The sequence below is a fragment of the Cuculus canorus genome, chromosome 4 (assembly GCF_017976375.1).
Source record: "Cuculus canorus isolate bCucCan1 chromosome 4, bCucCan1.pri, whole genome shotgun sequence".
In the NCBI taxonomy this organism is placed as follows: domain Eukaryota; kingdom Metazoa; phylum Chordata; class Aves; order Cuculiformes; family Cuculidae; genus Cuculus; species Cuculus canorus.
The window spans coordinates 44,104,784-44,127,444 of record NC_071404.1 but is presented as its reverse complement, the minus strand read 5'-3'; the positions used below and the strand labels follow the sequence as shown (position 1 = coordinate 44,127,444).

The following is a 22,661-nucleotide window of genomic DNA, read 5'->3' as shown; positions in this document are numbered from 1 at the left end:
GCAGCATCCTCTTATCTGTGTCGAATTTGTCACTACAGCCCCCAGCTCCTGTTTAAGGGTACAGTTTTTAGCTTGGATTACTCTTCTCCACTTTTCTTTGTGTGTCATATTTGAAGCTTTTGAAGTCTCTTGGTGATTTGTTGTGTACCTCTGGGGAATTGTGGATGCATGTTAAGGACAAAATTAGTACTCGATAGTAAAACCTAGCCCTTACTACTCATCCTTAGCTGACTGCCGTTGTTCTTGCTTTTTCTACAGTTCCTTGGTTTTAATTATCAGTTTTGATTTATTATTGCAAATCAACTCATCAGATGTATTTTCCATGTATTTATGGAGACCTCCTTTCACACTCAGAATATGTGTCTTGATCTCCATGTGAGCTTTGTTTGATTTATTTAAATATATCAGCATTTTTGTGAAGCTAAAAGTTGCAGTAGAAGAACTGATTCACAAAGTCATCAAATATTTCTGCCTCAGAGGTGACTCTTTGCTGGCGAGCTGGAGGGAGTCTGAGAAGTTGTTTTGTATATCTGGCAAATGGATGTGATGTCCCTATCAAATGTCCAAGTTGTCCCAATAGTCTCATACTTTCTTATATTTTCTTTATGAATTTGTTGTAGTTTCCCTTCTGATTTCTGACTTCTCGATCCTGTTGTGAATAATTTCTTGTTCAGTGGAGAGCTTTTATTGCTGGCTATCAGTTTAAAACCTTCTTTGTTAGTAATTATTTTTCCCATCTCATTTTTGTGTAGTGTCCTCTTTGCTACTACTCTGAAGAAGCCTGTGTCCTCATGTTGAAAATTTAGTCCTTGTTGACACCATCTGTGCAACCAAGTAGTCATTCAGTCTATTTCTCTTCTGAGCTGGACCAATTAACTGATTTTTCTAATTCATACTACAGAAAATAAATGTCCTTTTTAAAACTCAAAAAAATGTGTAGTGTCTCATATCTGAATACGTTTAGTACTTGAGTTGACAGACTATCCTAATCGTTTTTTTGTAATGATAAATATTTAACTGGCCTGGTGCGCAGAGCTTTCTTTTACATTTTCATTCTTTTTTTTTTCTTCCCGTTTCCTATCTTCTGCAGTTTTTAAAGAACTCCTAACACGATTGTCAGAGGAAAAAAGAAATGGTGCTCCTCACTTGCCTAAAATTGGTGATATTAAAAAGGCGAGTCGTTATTCCATTCCAGACCTTGCTGTTGATGTGGAGCAGGTAATAGGACTAGAAAAAGTAAATAAGAAAAGTAAAGCCAACACAGTTGGGGGAAGAAATAAATTAAAGAAGATACTTGACAAGACTCGAATCAGTATCCTGCCTCAGAAACCATATAAGTGAGTTTTTTAATTTCCTCTTAAATATTTGCTTTGTGTGAAATTTCTTATGATATTTATAATTTGTCGTGATACTTTTTTATTTATTAATGCAAACTATGCTTATATTTGAAAAAATATGCTAGAAAATACTAGTTTGACTATTTGATCATAGATTACTAACAGTGCAGCTCCTGACATCAATATGGACATACTCCACTTCTTCTAGATAAAGTCATGTCACAAATACTTTTTCATGTCATTTGCTATTTTCTTTTAAGAGGACTGTTAAGTAGATCATCCTAGGTGATTAATTACAGAAAACTCTGCAAGCAAGTTTGCTTGCAAATGGTTGTTATAAGCAGTGATTTCAATTTATCCACATTCCAATGGTTTGTAAAGTATTTGTGTACTGCTGTAATGGAGATTAAGGTTAAAATTTTAACTTGGGTTCTTTGACGGAATTGAGTATTATTTTTATGAAAGCTAAATATGTTATCTTATGTATTTTATTCTGTGTATACATTTTAGAAATAGAGCTCTGACAAAGATTGTGGAAACAATAGAAGAATGAGTTTTATGTGATTTTGTGGGAATCTGGTTCTTGGCCAAGACAGATGGCATTCATGAGAAAAATTAATTGTAGAAGATGGTTGTTGTGTAATTGGTGTTCTCTCTTGCGTTTTTCTGTTCTGTGTCCCATTAAGGAAGAAATCTATTCTATGTAAATTTATGAAAATGACCCTTTTAGCACAAGTCTGGGATTTATTTTCTGATATTACTTTGGAAAAAAAGTTAGCTCAGCTGTGGTTAGGTGTTCCTTACTAAGTGAACACTGTTCTAAGACATAAATAGAATGTTAGTAAGGTAAAGGTTAAATGAATATAAATGATGATATCTGAATAATGGATATTTCTTATATTGATGCAGAAACATTTTAGTAGAGGAGAATCTGTAAATCCTCTTTTTATGCTGTCTTTAGAATGTTTTCTTTTATTTCACTGATCTTGTATGCTTGTTCCTCCTATGAGCCATGCATGCTGTTAAACGTGATTTTTAGCATTGTTCACCATTGTTTACAGCTTTTGCCTAAATTTTTCTTGTTGGTTTTCTTTTTTCTTTGATTCCGTTCATTTTTGCACTTTTTCTGTGCAGGGAGCTCTTTGGGTAAGACTCAGAAAAACAGTACACTTGACCTATTTTCTTTTCCTTTTGCTAGCTTTACTTCATGTGTTATATATAGCAATTTGTCTGTAAAGCCTGTTGACATTCAGTTGTTTGTGTCTGCACAGTTTCTGCATAGAGATGTGTAGCTGTAGACTTTCCTGTTTGTGCTTTTTTCCCTTTATTGTGTAGAAACTTCTATCTCCTTCTTCCTAATAATTAATAGTATTGCGTATATTAAGAGACTTCATCTATTCTCACGTTTTTAAATGCCAAAATTCAAGATGTATGAAAAAGCTATTTACTTGTTAATTAAAGTAGGTATTTAAAGATTTAATGAGTCAGCTAGCTTATCAGGTGAAACTATCCACCTTTTTTTGAATGCAGATATTGCAGAGGTTTGCAGTGCCTCTGGAATGTATCCAGATAAAACCAATCTTTAAACTAGAATAAGGTCACTCTTGCAGTGAGCTGGTCTGCTTCATGAGATGTTAAATCAGTATCAAAGATGAATCAGTTTGAGCAGGAGTTAATGCCTCCCTTCAGTCTTGCTTTTTAGTCCAATAATGTCAAGTAACTTACCAAACTGAGCAAACAGGACCATTTCCTCTGCATTTACTGGGAAATTTCTTTCTTTCCACCAGCTATGAGTCATCTCTTGAAGTGTGCCTCTAGCTACAGCCTCCACTTAATCTCTCTTCTTCCTTCACTCTTCTAATCCAGAGTATTTTTGTAGTCTGTAGGCTCAGTTACTCCAAATAAAGATTGAAGACAACTCTGAGCTCTAGAAAAATTCTCAGTGGTCCAAAGCACAGCATCCCAGATGAAGTAGCTGTCCCCCTCTATCCTCTCTGTTTGCAGCTCTTCAGTGGGATGCACATTGTACTGTATTTTGAAGGAAGAAGCATTTAGGCAACTCTGCCAATCTATTATCCCTTCTACCCTGTTCGTTATTAAGCAGGAAGTTATTTCTTAGTTAATGCTATCTCTCCACATGGTAAACGCATACAGAAAGCAACAGAAATGCCTTTCCTTTAAAACCACAATCTCCTTTCATTGGCATAATAAAATATTTCCCCTAACAGTAGCAGCTATTGATCTTCATGAGACCTGGAATCTCTTAGAGCTACTATTTATATCTGAAATTTCTGGGGTTTGTTTCTTGTTTGCGTAAGTTAGAACTCAGTCTGATTCTGATTCAAATTCTAAAAACTGAATGTGTGAGTAAATACTTTCTGATTGAATATATGAACACTTACAATTGAGAACAATTTTAGAAACATTTTTATTTTTGGTAAAACCTGCTGCTTGTCAGTTGATCCACTTTACTGAAGCTATTTCAGTCACGTTGCAGGATAGGTGTAAGATTATATAACACTAGCAAATTCCAAAATGAACACGTACTGTAAGAGGAGAGCCATATTGTCTTCATTTGATTTGAATTTGGAAAACATGCTGCTATTGGTGAATTTATGAAATATAATCTATTGTTGTTTAAAACTACCAGAAAGCATTTTGAGACTTGGGGGCTTTGTGGTTTTGTTTACTTGTTTTTTTGTGTATGGAGTGGTTCCTACTAGGAAGACAAGATGTCTTGCTGGGAATGCTTTTGTTTGTAGTGAAAGACTTACTTATGTGTGGCTTAGCATAAAAGTGCTGTATACAGTTATCATCACTTCTTGTCACAGTATTTTGTGCTTTTGCAAGTACAAAAACACAGGTGTTCAGATCCAGCTTAACTTCTGATTGAAAGAAAACCCAAGAACCTTTTTTCCAATGGACTTGAGTGTTTCTGCCACTTTCATGGCTTTGGGTTTACTTCATAAACTATTTTGGTAATACAGAGTTACCCGATCATTTTGATTTAAAAAAAAATGATCAAACACAACATACAGAGATACCTCTCCAGCCTTTCTCAAGTTGCATTGCCTTCTGAAAAGAAGTTGCTGTGTGCACATAATTAAAGTTTCTCTTCAATGCCCAGGGATAGTGTCTTAGCTTCCCAGAGTACCGTTCAATTCGTAGCACTTAAAGAAATAGTATAAGAGTATACTAGGTAAAGTAATTCATTGGTAAGCACAAAAGGATGCTTGTGCTGTAACAGCTCAGCAGGGATAATTACCAGGCCCTTAATTCCTTCTGTTAAGGTTTTCTGAGGATGGATAGAACACAAGACAAAAGCTTAAGTGTCCCAAATTAGAGTACAGCTGGTTGTTTGTTTTGCATCATTTAGTTATTTAGCTTTACTTTCTAGAGTTTTTGTGGTTTGCAATGAAATCTGCATTCTGGTGCATGTTTTATTTACACATGTAGGTACGTATTTAGATGTGTTGGCCTTTTCGAAAGCCTTTGCCCGTAAGTGGCTAAATTTTTAATTAATTTCATTTTGTCAAATGGTGGCCGTCCAACATTTTACACCCTCAGAGTAATTTATTAGGAATTTTATTATTTATGGCTAACTCCTAATTTGTCCTGCTTCACTGGATGGTTATGAACTCAAAAGCAAGAAGCAAATTAGTGCTTGCTATAATATCATAGCTCTGTCCCTAATCCATCTAGCAGTACCGACCTCCTCAGATACCTTACCTTTCACCATTTGAAAGACAATATCCGTCACGTTTATCATAGGTGACATGAAAAATACTTTATTTACTGTCAGGCAATTTGGAAGGGATACTGATACTACCCAATAGTGCAGATGCTGCAGGTAGTGTGGATGCTTCCTTTGCCCTTCTGAGTTAGCTGGCATCCCTTCAGTCACATCCAGTGAAGAGAGACTCAGAGAAGGTGATGCAGGGAAGGAAAATGGATGATTTCAACAATCCTCCCTTATCTATCAGTTGGAAGATCTTAGAAGGCTTGTGTGGCTACAATACCTCCCGAAGCGCAGTTGCAAATCATATCTGTGATGGGATCAGTGAAATTCAGGTCTTATGAAACAGCACTGAAGAGGTGGCAGAGTTAGTCAAAGTTCAGGTGATAGGGTGATGCAAGAATGATGAGGTATGTACCGTATGTACCAGCTTTTGAATAAAGATCTTGGCCACTGTCTAAGCCTAGCAGCTCCTCAGAGCTTAGTGGTGAACATGAAGATCTTCTGGTAGTGTGATCAGCAGATCTAATCATTTTGAGTGGACATTTGGATGCTAATGACAGAGATAGACCACAAGCATTGTTGTCTGGAGAACTTTAATTTCTAAATAGTGATTACTGTACTAGCAATTGAAAATTTGAAAATGTAGCAATATACATGTTTCTGCATCCCTCTAGTATAGCCCAAGTTCTGAATGTTCTGTAAGTTCTGATTTTATTTCTTTCTGGATGCAGTGACATTGGAATTGGCCAGTCTCAGGATGACAGCATTGTGGGACTGAGGCAAACAAAGCACATTCCTCCTGCTTTACCTGTCAGCGGAACCTTGTCATCCAGTAATCCTGATCTACTGCAATCTCATCACCGCATCTTAGACTTCAATACTACGCCAGGTAGGGATTGTTTATTGTTGATACTTTGGACCTCTTAATTTTCTTTCATTAATCTCTTTTTTTTTTTTTTTCCCTGGACTTCCAGAGTCTGAAGATGCATGTGAGTTTTAATTGACTGTATGCTGTCACCCACAGATTAGCCACATATTAACGCGTTAGGATTTATTACGTGTGCTCTGATATACTTTACCTGAGTGTGTTAGATGTCTGTTTTTCAAGTATGTTGTATACAGAGTGCTGCTTACTGATTTAGTACTCTTGGCCAGTGAAAACTTGTTTTGCTTGGTATATTATAATTTGTTCTGAAACATCAGTCTTGTAAAGGTTGCAGTATTTTTGAAGAGCGCAGTAGATCATTAGTTTTACAGTAAAGCGAAAGCGCATTTGGCTGGGGCATAGGACATACATTTCAGTCTTTTTCTGGACACACTTATATAATCTTGTACTCATCTGTAAGGGACAGAGTTTCAAAGTTCCCTGTAAGTGACCCTCTCCTACAGCTCTGTGCTGAATTCTTAGTACATAAAGTAATTTAAAATGCCATTCTGAAATACTTAAAAAATTAATACCTTTAGCAGACAGGAACAAAGCATCGAGGCAAGTGAGGGAGAAAAAGAAGGAGAACATAAGAAACTTGAGAGCCTTATCTAAGGAGAAAGGTTTAACTGGAGCTCCTGGCAGGGCTGGGATTTCGGCTCTTATCTGGCTGCAGGAAGGTTCTTAGCAGGAAGCCTTCTCTGAGTTAAGTATCCAAATCTTTGCTGTTAAAACATAGCTGCTGGAGGGAGGATATGGTGATGGTAGCTATGCATACACTCAGTTAATTTGTCTAATATTTAAAGTACTTCTCAAAAATAGAACCAAAAATTCAGTGCCCTGCTAAGCCTGAGGGATTGCAAACACTCTTCGAGGGATGGTGCTTAAACATCAGCCTGGCCAAATTGGTGTAATCATCACATTTGGAACTGTGATACTGAGCATCACTTCATCTCAGCACTAGAAACACTCATCTCATTCTTTTAGCACTAGAAAAGACTACAAGGAAGTGGTGTGTGATTTTTGTCCCAGTGCCTCAGATTACTCCTAAGAGAGTGGGAGAACTGTTTTTCTGGGCTTTTTTTTTGTATTTTATCTAATGACTAGTGTCCAACACTTTGAAGATATTCTTTACCAGGAAAAGCCTAATTTTTCATCACTGCTTTGTGTATAAATGGATGAAGATTCCATTCTTCAGCTTGCCGTTTACCTAGAACAGATGGTTCTAGGTAATTGGTGTGCCTCTAAGGCTGAACACAGCGACTGACTTCCAGAACTGTGGCTGTTGCTGTCTCATACAGCTGAAAGAAGGAAAGCCATTTACAGGTTTGAAGATCCTTCCATCACAGATGGAGTTCGGAGAATTTTAATAAATGAATAATGTTCTACTGTTTGCCTTATGCTCTGAGAAAACAAGATAAGTAACGATGTAATGCCATTACTTCAATGTTACATCAGCTTTTTCATTATCTTTACAGAAAATATATTAAGTAATTAGTGCTTTCTCATTTAAAAAAAAAAAAACAAACTTTTTTTTTTTTAATTATTTGCTTAAAATTTACCCGAATATCCACATACTGAAGATTTTAAAAGAAATTTGCAGGTGGGTGATTCTTGTAGAGGAAAGAGTGGAGAAAGGTGAACTGAAATAAAACCCATGTATCTTAAGTTCTTTAGGGCTGGTTGCATTGTAGATACAAGAGTTGTATTACAATTATTCCTCTATATGCTTTTAGGCTTGGGAAAAAATTAAGCCTGCAATTTAAATTCTTTTATTACCTTGGACTAAATTAAAGATGGAGATGGAAGCAGCTTGCAAGAAATTGAATGCACTGGAGAAGAAAGAGAAAAGTGGTAGAACAACCATCCTTTGAGGTTTTGGGGAATTTCCCTCAAGATAGGAAATAAAACAACTTGCTGTTTTGGAAGGGTAGTCTTTGAGGAGAAAATGAGAACAGCTTGAAATCTGCAAGGAGTCGATTTAGTTTCTCTTCTGATTTGCTCAGGCTTTTTCAAATATACTTTTAAAGGTTTATTTTTAAGTGTTCAAATAGTCAATAGCACTGATTTCTCTTGTCTTGTGCTGTTTTTTGATATTTGATTGGAAGTCAAAATAATACAGTAATGATGAGTTGCCAATCACTAGTACCTTCCCCCCCTCCATTCATGAGCTTTCTAAGGGACTAGATTCCTGTCATAGAGTATTGCTTTCTTCAGCTTGCCACTTTGCTTTCCTTTTTTGCAAAGGAGTGAAGAGCGATAAATACAATTCTCCTAAAGTGCTGTTTTATTTAAAAATTATTGTGCTGAATTACTTACTACCATTGCTATAGCTGCAATCATTTCAATGGCTGGGAGACTTCACTGTATTCTGTGTAGTGCTTTTGGTATGAGCTCCTATACATATGCAGCCTGAGAAATTGTATGGTAAAATACAGAGCAGAGATGATACTTTTCTATTTGCTGTTCTCTGCGTGTCTTCATATTGACTGTAATGATCCAGCAGCGCAGATTATTTTCTTGTTGCACAAAACGCTTTTTTGGACCTTGATATCTTTTACAGTAACTTCCCATCTTCATAGCATTTCTTTGACTGGCAAGTAATTCTGTAAAGGCAAGGGGCAATAAGATCTAGGGAGCATTCTGGTTTTCAGTGATGGCTCTTAGTGGCTGTGTCTCTGGGATCTGCCTTCCTCAAGATGTCAAAAAATGTAGAAGTTATAGGCACTGTTCCATATCCCTGTTCAACTAGTTACCGAAGGAGGACAGATCAGTGTAGAGTTGGTGATAAAAGGGAAAATTGGCTTGCTAATTATGAAGTATTTGTACATTCGACTCAAGTACGTAGAAATGGCTAAAGATTGGCCTGTGCTGATGCCTGTTATGTGTAAGTGATGATGCAATCAGTCAGTTCTAATGTGTTCCAGTATCAGTGCTTCTCAAGCTGCAAGGATACTACTGTGAGCTTAAAAGTTATGGGCTTAATTGCATGAAGTTGGTAAACTCTTATATTTAAGCCTAAACAATCTTTATGGCAGGGAGATTTAGCTCAGTGCTTTCCAAATTATTATCTTGGAGCCATGCTGCAGCAGTGGCAAGGTCTTAATTCTTGTATTTCTGTCATGACATTTCTGTTGCGGAATAGATCTTTCTGTAGTGACTTGAATATGTTATACGCATTCATAGAATCATAGAATCACTGAGTTGCAAAGGACCCACTGGATCATTGAGTTTAACCATTCCTAACACTCACTAAACCATGCCCCTCAGTACCTCATCCACCAGTCCCTTAAACATTGGGCACCCTGTTCCAGTGCCCAGTGACCCTTTCCGTGAAAATTTTTTTCCTGATGTCCAGCCTGAACCTCCCCTGGTGGAGTGTGAGGCCATTCCCCCTTGTCCTGTCCCCTGTCACTTGGGAGAAGAGGCCAGCTCCCTCCTCTCCACAACCTCCTTTCAGGTAGTTGTAGAGAGCAATAAGGTCTCCCCTCAGCCTCCTCTTCTCCAGGCTAAACAACCCCAGCTCTCTCAGCCGCTCCTCATAAGACTTGTTCTCCAGCCCCCTCAGCAGCTTTGTTGCTCTTCTCTGGACACGCTCCAGAGCCTCAACATCCTTCTTGTGGTGAGGGGCCCAGAACTGAACACAGTACTCAAGGTGCGGTCTCACCAGTGCCGAGTAGAGAGGGAGAATAACCTCCCTGGACCTGCTGGTCACACCATTTTTGATACAAGCCAAGATGCCTTTGGCCTTCTTGGCCACCTGGGCACACTGCTGGCTCATGTTCAGTCGGCTGTGAACCAACACCCCCGGGTCCTTCTCCTCCGTGCAGCTTTCTAGCCCGACTTCTCCTAGTCTGTAGCACTGCATTGGGTTGTTGTGGCCCAAATGCAGGGCCTGGCATTTGGCCTTGTTAAACCTCATGCAATTGGTCACAGCCCAGCGGTCCAGCCTGTCCAGATCCCTTTGCAGAGCCTCCCTACCCTCCAGCAGATCCACGCTTCCACCCAGCTTAGTGTCATCTGCAAGCTTGCTAAGGGTGCACTCAATGCCTTCATCCAGGTCATTGATAAAGACATAGAACAGGGCTGGACCCAGTACCGAGCCCTGGGGAACCTCACTTGTGACTGGCCTCCAGCTGGAGTTAACTCCATTGACCACCACTCTCTGGGCCCGGCCATCCAACCAGTTTTCCACTGGAGAGTGTGCGCCTGTCCAGGCCAGAGGCTGAGAGTTTCTGAAGCAGAATGCTGTGAGAAACTGTGTCAAAGGCTTTACTGAAGTCCAAGAAGACTACACCCACAGCCTTTCCCTCATCCAGTAGTCAAGTCACTTTGTCATGGAAGGCGATCGGGTTAGTTTGGCAAGGCCTGCCTTTCATGAACCTGTGTTGATCCAGGTCTTATCAAAAAAGATTATGGTTATATCAAAGTGAATATTTTCATCTAGCAGCTGGTTTTACAGTATTTTTTTTGAATAATGATCAATTTTTGGCTATGGATTCTGAAAGCTTTCTATTATCATTCATTTTCTTGTTCATATGACGTTTATGATAATAATAATATGATAATCTTTTTAAAAACATTCTTCAGAGAAAGAATAATGATCAGAGGTCATGCCATACAAAAGTAGAAATCAGGTTATTAGTAATAGAAGGAAGACATTAGATTAATTGCAAGTATTTTATCTTATCAGTTAAAAATACCTTATGTTAAAAAATCTAGTGGTGGGTAGTTGTACAATTTTAGCTCTTTTTTGTTTGTTTGTTTTATTATATAACAATCAAACTTCAGTTGTTAAATTAATGTAGATTTCAATCGATTGATAAGCTTATGGAAACATCAGCATCTAAAGGTTTGCTAATTTTCCAGATTTCCTAAAACCAGCCTCGTTGCAGGTCTTAAAGTTTTTTGTCATGAGTCACTTGAAACAATAATATGTTTTATGAGTATTTGTGAAGTGTTTTTCTCTTTGGCTGCATTAGTTCTTAATTACTAAAACATTGGCACAGAGAAATAAGAAGCAAGTTTTTCTTGTGTTACTTGGACATTATTATGGTTTGAATCTATCAAGGATAGAGTATTTTTGATAATCAAGTACTTAAGCATTAATACTAATGCAGTTTGTTTGTGTATGTGTGCACGTTGGATATTACACTTGTATCTTATTAGCTACTTCTGTGTAAACATCTTCCCTTTGTGTGGGCCACTATGGTTCAGTGTCAGACTTAGGTAAATGAGTCCATTTTTTTAAGAACATCCTTAGGAAGATTGATACTCCTATCACCTAATTTGCTTATATTAATTAATCTTATATGTCAGTGAACAGAGTATTGGTGTCCTTGATTTTCTCAAGCTTAAAAGGAATTTACCAGGACTTAACACCTGTGAAAATCAGATTGCTCATTAGTTTGTGTCCATACTTCGGAAAGGTTAACGTATTTCTTGGCTTGCCCCATCAATAGCTTAACTAACTTCTTTTCCTCGTTGTTAATAGAACTAGTCTTTCCTTAAAAAAGAAAAGGCAGCTGTTTTATAAGAAGGAGAGAGGTGAAATGATACTGAAGTAACTGTTATTGTTGCCTGTTCCTACACCGTTAATTTTTTTCTGCTTTACTAAATTGCATGCTCTGCATGTCTCTTTTTTTCCCAGACTTACCAGATCAAGTTCTGAGGGTTTTTAAGGCAGATCAGCAAAGCCGCTACATCATGATCAGTAAGGACACAACAGCAAAGGAAGTGGTCATCCAGGCAATCAGGGAATTTGCTCTTACTGCAACTCCTGATGCATATTCACTATGTGAAGTCTCTGTCACACCCGAGGGTGTAATCAAGCAAAGGAGGCTTCCTGATCAGTTATCCAAGCTTGCTGACAGAATACAGCTGAGTGGCAGGTGAGAATGGAGACTCTGAGATAAATCTGATTATACTGGTTTAATAAGTCAAAATCCCGTTAATAGCATTATTTAATTATTAATGTTTTGTTTCTTTGCAAGGCATTGCTCCTTATCCAACTTCTAATTGATATCTAAGCCTAATGAATTTCAATTTATCCTGTGATGCCAACTGTATCCTTGCTGTAACTTTCACTAGTATTTGAGTATGTTGTATCAAATATCTTTTTGAACTTTTTTTTTACAGGTATTACCTGAAGAACAACATGGAAACGGAAACTCTTTGTTCAGATGAAGATGCTCAAGAATTACTAAGGGAAAGTCAAATTTCCCTACTACAGCTCAGTACTGTTGAGGTGGCTACCCAACTCTCCATGAGAAACTTTGAGCTGTTCCGTAATATTGAACCCACGGAATACATAGATGACTTATTTAAACTCAAATCAAAAACAGGTTGCACTAATCTAAAGAAGTTTGAAGAGGTGATAAATCAAGAAACATTTTGGGTGGCTTCTGAGATTCTAAGAGAAACCAATCAGTTGAAAAGGATGAAGATCATTAAACATTTCATTAAGATAGCACTGCACTGCAGAGAATGCAAGAACTTCAACTCGATGTTTGCTATCATTAGGTATTGCCCCATAATAATTTTCCCTCTAATTAAAAAGCACAAAGTCTTGTTTTTATCAGTCTAAAAAAATATATTTAACAGAGTAGGCCAATTAATATGGCTAACATCAACACTTGACGATCCAAGGAGGGTGTTTTCCAGTAATCTGAGCTTGACATTGAAGCATTTGTTGAAATATTGTTTGGAATGCTACTATTATGTACTTATTGCTCAACACAGTAAGGCAAGAGCCATCAGTGAACAGGCACAAGAGAAACTACTGCACTTATTTAAAAACAAAGACCAAATAAACAGCGGCTATATGTAGAAAAATTATAACATTGTCATAAATGAATGAGTTAATTTCCCAAAGGGAGCCCATAATTTTATACATAGTTACCTTTATCTTTTTTATTATGAATTTATCAAGTTATCAATTGATTGAGCTGTGATACATTTCTTTTGTTTTCTATCAGCAGTTTCTTGGATGAAACTCTGATAATAGTCAATAGCAGACTGCAGTGCCGTATCGTAAGCTGTAGATAAGCATATTTAAGCATATATAAGAATAAAAATACTGAAAAATCTCAGACTGAAAACCTTACTTAGTTTTGGAATGAAAAGGGGGTGAGGAAACCGAATATGTGTGGTTATTTTTTAAAACATTCACATTTCCTCTAGTGTCTTCCATATTCAGCAGGAAGAGCCTAACAAAAATAGAAAAAAAGAAAGAAAATCCCAAGATTTTGTCTCTTATGAAAAAGCCTGAGTGTGTTGCATTAAAGTGACCGTTCTATCACTGTTTCTGGCAAAAGCCCATGTCACACTCCATCACCAGGTTGAATGTGACACTTTTTCTGAAGATCACTGATTTTTTAATACCATTTAATCAAATATGGGAATTTCCAAAATCAAGGATCCACGTTGATAATCAGTCAACATCTTTGGAACATAAAAATATTGAGATTTAACTTGGCTATTTCAGCTGACCTCAGTAAGGAAGAAAAGCAGCCTGCCTGCTGGCAAAACTTGAATGTGGTGGTTCTAAGCTACACCCAGATTATGATGTTGTTATCAAATTCAGACACTGTTTCAAAGTAATAAGTACATACTCTCTATAAGTTTTAATTACTCATGTAAGTGTAACTTGTTTGTTTATGGTTGCATCATGCAGATGTCTCTGGGTTTTGTAGCTTTTATAAATATGATCTTCATTGTTCTGTAATACACACTGGCAAAAGGAAGTTTTCGCTATATTACTTTATTGACATTGTTGTGCTGCAGTATTCTGGCTACACGGTATTTCTCCTATACAAATTTAACATGATCTTTTCTAGTTTTTTTTTGGTTTTTTTTCTGTGGACATTAAAACTTTTTTGCATTTTTTTTTTGTTTGTTTCAAGTGGTCTGAATTTGGCACCAGTGGCAAGGCTCCGAACCACTTGGGAAAAGCTTCCAAGCAAGTATGAAAAGCTATTTCAAGACCTACAGGACTTGTTTGATCCGTCTAGGAATATGGCAAAATATCGTAATGTCCTTAACAGTCAAAACCTCCAACCTCCCATTATCCCCCTGTTTCCTGTTATCAAAAAAGACCTTACGTTCCTTCATGAAGGTAAAAGCAGAAGTTGGTCGTCTTTTCTCAGCTAAGGAAAACTAACTTCGCTACTGCATAACTAATGTTGTTAACTTGATTGTAGGAAATGATTCAAAAGTGGAGGGCTTGGTCAATTTTGAGAAGCTAAGAATGATTGCCAAGGAGATACGCCATGTTGGTCGCATGGCATCTGTTAACATGGATCCTGCTTTAATGTTTAGAACAAGGTGAGTATGTTGTCTTAGGCAGAGGTTTTCCCAGCCGAGAGAAGTCTAGGTGTCAGCAAGAGCTACTTTTTAAGCACCTCTTGTCATGTTGGAACAGTGTGAGGGCTTTTTGTTGCTAACAATTTACCACAATTATGTGGTATTCTAAAACTGGAGAAATCATTACATTTTATGTTTATGAATATATATTGAAATGTTTTACATTATTCCTTAGCTGCCGGTTACTTCATGAAATGATATCGCATCGGGGGGGGGGGGGGGGGGGGGGAAGATGCTGCCTTGAACACATATGTCTATATATATATATGTGTGTGTGTATATATATGTTTGAATGTTGATGTGTGCCAGCCTTATTGTTTTGATTTAGTAGAAGTAGGATTGTATCTGAAACAGTGTAAGCTAGTGGTGTTAGAAAACTTGGAACGGATGCTTTTTGGCTTCGTGTTAGACCAGCCCTATTGCATATTCTTTTTCTCAATTTGAGCTAGAAGGGTTTGTAATATCTGACTGTATGCCCGAGTCAAGGCTCTTTTTAATGTTTGTGGGCTTCCAGAACTGCTTGTCCTAAGATCTGGTCTTTTTCTTTCTGAGCTTGTGATCTTTCTCTGTCTCTTCTTAAACCCATGCTTTACTCTTCCTGGCTCTCACTTGCAGGAAGAAGAAATGGAGGAGTTTGGGGTAAGTGGTTGGAGACAACACACACAGACATTCATTCTTTCCTTACCATTTGTATTGTTTCCTTCTTGCTATCTTTATTTTTTCTGGTGCTTTGACTTTTTTTTTCTTTTGTTAACGCTTTTTTACTGACAATACATTTAAATCCAGGAGTGCTTTGGCTTTTGAGGTTAAAACACAAAAATTGTAAATTGTTTTTAAGTGATTGTAAATAGGAGTGGAGTGTTCTTCTCCTTCACCTCCAATTTACGTTGCTGAAGGAAGTGACTTTCAGTAAAAGGGGAATTATAAAATAGTAAAGTTGCAATAGCTGAAAATTGCTGTTTATTTTCTTATGCCCAGTAAGCAATTATCAAAATCAAATATGAATGTTAAAACTTACAGTACCTCCTAAACTAACTTATTCTCAACTTATGATCGTATATTCAGCTATCATTTTTACCCTTAATAATTCAGGAGCGCTGCATAGCTTTATATAGGCATAAATAAATTGAAATGTGCATGATGTTTAATTCTTCATGAGCTAGCTGGTCACTATGTAACTAAAAGTGATCTTCAACATAGAAAATTACAAGGAATTTCTATTCTGTAAAACTTAGCTGTACATTTTGTATGTGGCCTGATTTAAAAAGTATTCAGAGAGCTTTCAAAATGTCTTCTGTATATGTATGTGAATTTAAACCTCAACTACAGTCTCCTGTCAGCATTGCCTTACTGCATGAGCTTTTCCTAATGCTCCAATCTTCTCAGTAGCTGACTTACGTGAGAGAGCTAGCTTGAATGCTTTTCTAGATGTGTGAAGTGATATTGCCTAATTGGAGCAGAATAGGTTAATATATCTGTGTAGTTAAAATAGTGCCTGTAACCAAGTAAAAATTATTTCCTGACCCTCAGCCTTCTCTCTGTTATAGCTGTTTGACTTACTGGAATGAGGCATGTGAGCTTTGACCGTAGACTGACATTCATGCAATCTTTTGCATGTTTCATTTTTATTGAGTGATACTGTGTTGGACTAAGTCATACTTTTCCCCTCTTTTCTCCTCCTCCTGCCCCTCTTCACTCCAGGTCTCTTAGTCAGGGCAGTACAAACGCAGCTGTGCTGGATGTTGCACAAACAGGGGGTCATAAAAAGCGGGTCCGACGCAGCTCCTTCCTTAATGCTAAAAAACTATATGAAGATGCTCAGATGGCACGGAAAGTAAAGCAGTATCTCTCAAACTTGGATCTGGAAATGGATGAAGAGAGCCTCCAGACACTGTCTCTGCAGTGTGAACCAGCCACCAGCACATGTGAGCATTTTCAGTTGTTACGGATTTTGGGGAAGCTTAAGGATGTTTTGAAGAAGTTTGTTCTCCGAGGGAGTAATTTGAAAGAATAACTAGACAATGAGGTGGAAAATGAGGTTTCTAATCATTTGCAAATACTGAACATCTATAAATCTTAAAGAAATCATCTTGCTGGTTCACAATAGAGAATGCTAGAATTTATAGAGGAGATGAGGCTTTTCAGATGATGTCATGCTGAAGTATACTAGTGTTCTTTAGATTTGTTCATACAAAGGATATGGAGGAGCCTGAATTTTCACTGCAGTTCTGATGTATTCAAACTATTGGTGTGAATAGGGTGGTCGTCCTGGATATCTTGGCTGTCAGAGGGGAAAGCTGGTTTCTTCATGCCCAGATGTTTCAGAGGCACCTAGAGGGCTGTACCTGGTTGCAGCGGATGGGGACATTATGCTGGAATTTGGTTTAATTTTGAGTTGAGGGAGTCCTTTATCTTATGCCCTTCCTTTTCTTCACCATAGCAAAAAGTAGCGATTAGTTATCCATTCTGAACCAGCTGCAATCCTTATGATAGCCCAGTATGACTTCTGCTCATGTTTTTAGTAAGTGTAACTTATGACACACTTATTTTGAGAAAGGGAGTAAAGACTCTTTGATAATACAGATATTTTAAATTGAGTTAAATCTCCCTCTCATTTTATCTTCATCTTTTCTCTCTAAACGTATCCTCCTGCATTCATTGTATGATACTTAAAAGTATCTTTTAATTATTAATTAGAGGGCTTTGTGCATTCAGATTAAAACTCCTACAGTAGTTTTATCTAGTGGTCATTCTGTGCTTTCTCCCATTTCTTGCAAAGTGCCAAAGAATACAGGAGACAAGCGATCTGGAAAAGCTGAAACATCACCAGTGGCTCCCCGGGCAGGCATCCAGCAGAAAGTGCAGCAGCAGCAGCAACACAAAGTAAACCAAGCATTGCAGGTCCCTGCCGTATCTCTTTATCCCTCTCGCAAGAAAGTGCCAGTGAAAGATCTCCCACCATTTGGTAAGTGGGATAGTGAAGTATTTGGTTTAATACTCAAGTTTGTTTGCTCGTGTCAGGGAGATGTTTTTAATCAAATAAGATTCCGAACTTCTATTTTTAGTAGTACTATATGCAGATTATGCCAGTCCATGCAGTGTGTTTATATAATTGTCTTCTCTAGAAATGGAAAGAAAACTAGGAAAGCATCCTAGCAATAAGTATTTCCGTGTTATTAGAAGCTGGAAAGAATGAATGTTTCTGACTGTCTGCTCTAGGATCTTGGCTTAACTCTTGCTAAAGGATTGGTGTCTTCAAGTTTTTGAGTGACCCATCTGAGATGCCTCAGCAGTTTTGCTGTTTTTCAAAAATTGAACGTTTAACATGAAATTTAGGCCTGCTCAAACTGTTAGTCCTGTTAGGAATGGAGGCCTGAAGTTTTGCTTTGAGAATCATCCATTTGGCTTCTGCTCCCTAGTGTGGTTTTTTTATTGTTGTTATTCATTCATTGCTACCTGCATGTTGCTCAGAAAGATATCAGACTATAGGAATTTCTTGTAATCTGGTTTCCAAATCTATGGAAAATAGGTGCATTATTAAAGATCTACTTACATGTTTCTTAAAGTATGGGAATATTCCTATTGAGTGTATATATAGTGTAACTGTTCCTTCCTGTTACGTAGTGGTAATTTCACAAGAACCTCATTCTGATTTCACTTTTTATTAGTTTTACTTGTTCACTGCTTAGGCTGCTAGAGAAACATTTAGAAGCAGCAAAATGAGCAAGAAACAATTCAATCTTCATCTAGTTCCTGTTGATTTTACCATTAAATTTTAATCTTAAAATGACTTTGTAGAGCCACAGACTGTATTTTTTTCATGCTGGGAAAATTTCTGAAAAGTGATTAGGTTATGTTGATTAAGCAGCTGTAAATTATTGATAGCGGCATTGTGATCCAACAGATCAAAGATAAACTCTGCAGGATGCTTGAAAATAATCTCTACTACAAGCATTGGCAAAACTGTTGGAGAAGGTCAGTTCTTGCTTTTAAGTCTATCCCAGGGTGAGTTTTTGAAAGGAAGGGAAGAGAACGATTGGCTAAATGTTGCTTAAGAAAAGCAATTTTTGATGCCCTAAATCTTTACATCATACACCATCTTCAGGATGTTGTTACTCTTTAGTTTCCCAAAATAAGCTGGTGCAGAGAGCGTTCTCAAAAATGAAAGGGAGAAAGGCAGCTGCTGGATGGCCTTGTTTTGTAAGTCTAATCTTATTCATCATCTTTTCCACTTTCTTTGACCTTCTAGGCTGCTCTGAATAGAAAAGAAACAGTGAAACAGTTTCAATTCTTACTATATAAACCTTCACAAACCAGGGAGATTTGTGTTTGATTTTAATATAATTTTGATTCAGGTTTGTCAGTAACCATTGCTATGCGTATCTTTGATTTATATATTGTATAGGCAATATTCTGCCACACCAAATATGCATTGCAATTTCTGTGACAAAGTATTTATTTTAGGTGGGAAAATTTAGGTGGGAAAAAAAAAAGATTGGCTAAACTGTTATGCAGAAATAAAGTACTATATTTTAAAAAGTTATAGGTTTAAACTTTTTTCTGCATTTAAGCTGGTGTCAGAAACTCACAAGTAAACAGGAAAAAATGTTAGGGTTTTTTTTCTTGTATGGTGTCTACTCTATAAATGCATTGTGAAACAGAAAGATGTATTTATACTGGACTTTACATCTGCCTAAATTAATTCTTATTTAAAGGCATTAACTCCCCACAAGCTTTAAAGAAAATTCTTTCGTTGTCTGAGGAAGGAAGTTTGGACCGTCACAAGAAACAATCTGAAGACGCAGTATCAAGTGCATCCTCACAGCTGTCTTCTCCTCCCACTTCACCACAGAGCTCTCCAAGGAAAGGTATTAGACACACAGTGTTTCTCATCCTGTTTCCTAAAGTTTGTAGGCCCTGGAAACTTCTGAGAGAAAATTTGGACACTCAGAATGATTACTGCTGTTCCTATTTTAGTCACATATGGTCAGCAAGAGGGCAGGAAGTGTAGTGCAGAGTGGGGATACCTGAAAGTATACCTGCGAACATGATATCAAGGATACCTGAAAGCCCTCTGGTTAGCAACAGCAAGGGAAGACATCCTGATCTGATATAGGAGTCGATGCAGTGGGTCACTCTCGTTACAGCTGCTTTCGACAAAAATATTCCCATCATCAGTTTTTCTTGGCAGTGGAAGGATGTGCAGATTGAAAAGTAAATTTCAGCATCGAGCATATTAGCCTATTAGAGGAGTCACTTGCCATGTCATACATGTGGCTGGGATTTGACCTATGTATGTCAGGCAGGCTAAGATATTTGGGATTCAGAAAGGGATTTTTTTGAAGCCTGTTTGCTTTTTCATTGTACTTAGGTTATGAATTGCCAAAACAGAGAATGGTGTACTTTTCCTGTAGTTTACACAAAACCAGAATTTCCTTTGGATGTGTAGTAGCCTTGTTGTAGTGCAGATAAATTCTAAATTTTTCTTTTTTCAGAATATCATAAAAGTTCATTTTAACCGTTACACAATATAACAGTATATAATATGTATATTAGGCTTGAGTCCCCATAACAGAAGTTTAGAATGCTAAAGAGATAAGTGTGTTGGAGGCTTCCCTGTAGCAGTAACTTTACCTTGCACGGGGATGGTAAGGATTAGAACCGTATGTGAATATCGCTTTTTATACTTTCTTATCAAATGGATAGCTAAGCTCTTTTCTTAACGTCGTAGGTAGCAGTGCCGTTAAGTTGAGGCCTTATGGCTCTGGACTAATGGACCTAACACGTTCCTTCTCTTCTCTTGGAGGCTAGAATCTTAACAAGAATTACCGTTCACCAAGGACCTCTGGGATAGGTGGGGCTTATGGAAACAAGAGGGGAAAAAATAACTCCAGTTGGATAAGCAGACATTTGTATAGAGGAGAAATGAATATGGCAAGAAAGTACAAATGCCTATCTGAAATCTCTAGTGAAGTGATCTTTCAGATAGATGAGAGTATTACATAGAGAAGACTTAGATTGTCATCTCAAGTCCTTGTATATCAGGATGGTTTCTCCCAAATACTATATTTGACAAGAATGAATATATATATAAATTTGGTCAAGCCTGTGCATTTCTTTAAAAAGAAATTGGGATTCTGTGCTTCGCTTATAGTGGGGAAAAATACTTTATTTTTTGCAAAAAGCAAATTGTAAGCATGATTATAAATTTTTAAAAATCCTTGGCCTGGTGGTATCATGAAGCTAATGGTATGCTCTTTCAGCAAAATCTGGCAGCATAAAGTACATGTTCTCAGCAAGTGAATTTGATGGATCAATTGAAGTCGTCTTGGCACTTGTGTGTTGACTGAAAGCAAAAAAAGAAAACTGCAGTTACTTGTAAATGCATGTTATTTAACAATCTTTAACTTAGCTGGCAAGACCATTCAACACAACTTTGTTTAATACTAAAACAAAAGCATTTATGCATCTATCTGGGCCATTTCATAGTTTGCAGATTTTTATCTGTCTGATGGTGTCAGTGCTACTTCCAAATTACAGTATAATTTGGTCACTATATGCTACAGAATATTATCTTTTTTGAATGTAATTAGTTAGCCAAGTACCACAAGGAAAGCTTGAAAATCTCGAATAACGGTTTTTAAACTTTACTGAAAAACATTTCAAACCCTCTCTCAGCCAAGATATGTAACAAACAGTCAGTCCAGACATCTATGCTTCATGTTGTATCTGCTATTCATCTCTGAAGTGGAGCTTTACAGAAATAAAAACAGTGGGAGAGGGTCTCTTGGATTACTTTAAGCATTAATTTTGTCTAGAGCATCTCTTTTATTCCAGTCTCAATGACAGTGTTTATGTAATGGCAGTTTTTTGAGAAGTGAGATTTCACAATGAAAGGGTACAAGTATGATGATGCATTTGAAAATCATTTGAGAGCCAGGAAAGTGAGCACTTGTTTTCTAAATGATTAATGCATGTTCCCACAACCTTAAACTTCTTATTAAGAGACAGAATACACGGTATTACACAGTTGTGCCATGTATCTGACTTTTGCAGCATTGCTTCTGTGTTAATGTAATCATAGTTTTAATTTACTATGATAACAGTATTGCTGACTGCCTGGCAATAACTGAGCAGGCTTCTTGGAGGAGAGTCTGATTAACATGATCTTCCCTTTGCAGGCTATACTTTGGCTCCTAGTGGCACTGTGGATAACTTTTCAGATTCTGGTCACAGCGAAATTTCTTCCAGATCTAGTATTGTCAGCAATTCCTCATTTGACTCTATGCCAGTCTCTCTGAATGATGAGAGGAGACAAAGGCATTCTGTCAGCATCGTTGAGACAAATCTTGGTGTGGGAAGGATTGATAGAAGAATCATGATTGAACCGGATCAATACAGCTTAGGGTAGGAATTTGTGCTTACTTACATTATACTTTAATACAGTGTGCATGTGGTGTGTATAGGTGCATTTGTTTGTGTAACTTTCACTGTATCTCTCAGATATTTTTTTCTCCCCTGCTCTTAAAAACCACTATTTCAATGCTGATAATGCTCAATTTTCTGACAAGAAAAGGTTTTGCGCTCCTGAGTGTGTGATAAGGTCTACAGCAGTAAAACGCTACTTCAGTAGACTTTATCATCTGAGCATTTAATACTGCTGTAGATTATCCTCTTTATGGGAGACTAGTATCCTACCTTGTTTTCTAGATGGGGAATTAACGGAATTAGATGAGAAATTATTCATACAATTATTCGATGATGAAGCTGAGAACAGAAATAGCTAGTAATTTTCCAGTCTGTTTCATAGAAAAGTGCCTATTTATGTAACCCCAAAATATTTTTACCCCGAATATCTTTCCTGGTCAACGATAACTAAAATTCACATTTAGGCTGTTGGTTTTCTAGGTGGTTTTTTAGGTAATGAATTTCTGTAGTGCTGGGGAAACTAGTGCTGTGAGTAATTGTCCAAATCTCTAGCAGTGAGCCTTGGTCTGAAAATAACTGGAGCTCTGGCTTCTACTTAGGCTCCACTTTACTGAATTGTTATTTGGACGCTTCAGTCCTCTCTATGATTTCAGGGCTTTTAATTCTGTGGGGTCTGTGGATGGCAGGCCTGTTCCAAAACTGATGTACTTCAGCTTTAGGAATCCCAGGCTATTCAAACTCTTAATCAGATGTCTTAAATATTTGGACAAGCGGAGTTCCACTCGGCATAGCAAGCTGCCCTGGAGGGACAAATCTCAGGAGCCTGGGTAGCTGCTAAACAAAAGTGACACCTTGTCGGTTTTCACTG

General features: G+C 37.4%; 1 protein-coding gene across 9 annotated transcripts in view; it reads left to right on the top strand.

Moving 5' to 3' along the window:
* Positions 1 to 22,661, top strand: part of RAPGEF2 (Rap guanine nucleotide exchange factor 2) — a 188,495-nt gene that overhangs the window by 158,517 nt on the left and 7,317 nt on the right. For 8 of the 9 annotated variants that reach the window (XM_054064673.1, XM_054064672.1, XM_054064678.1 and 5 more), the window contains 11 exons: positions 1,091 to 1,337; positions 5,808 to 5,965; positions 11,652 to 11,892; positions 12,140 to 12,523; positions 13,906 to 14,117; positions 14,203 to 14,326; positions 14,981 to 15,004; positions 16,067 to 16,290; positions 17,145 to 17,330; positions 19,081 to 19,233; positions 21,547 to 21,772. In XM_054064673.1, the coding sequence (XP_053920648.1) occupies positions 1,091 to 1,337; positions 5,808 to 5,965; positions 11,652 to 11,892; positions 12,140 to 12,523; positions 13,906 to 14,117; positions 14,203 to 14,326; positions 14,981 to 15,004; positions 16,067 to 16,290; positions 17,145 to 17,330; positions 19,081 to 19,233; positions 21,547 to 21,772 (2,179 nt within the window). The remainder of the gene's footprint in view (positions 1 to 1,090; positions 1,338 to 5,807; positions 5,966 to 11,651; positions 11,893 to 12,139; positions 12,524 to 13,905; positions 14,118 to 14,202; positions 14,327 to 14,980; positions 15,005 to 16,066; positions 16,291 to 17,144; positions 17,331 to 19,080; positions 19,234 to 21,546; positions 21,773 to 22,661) is intronic. The other variant, XM_054064675.1, reaches the window with a different exon arrangement.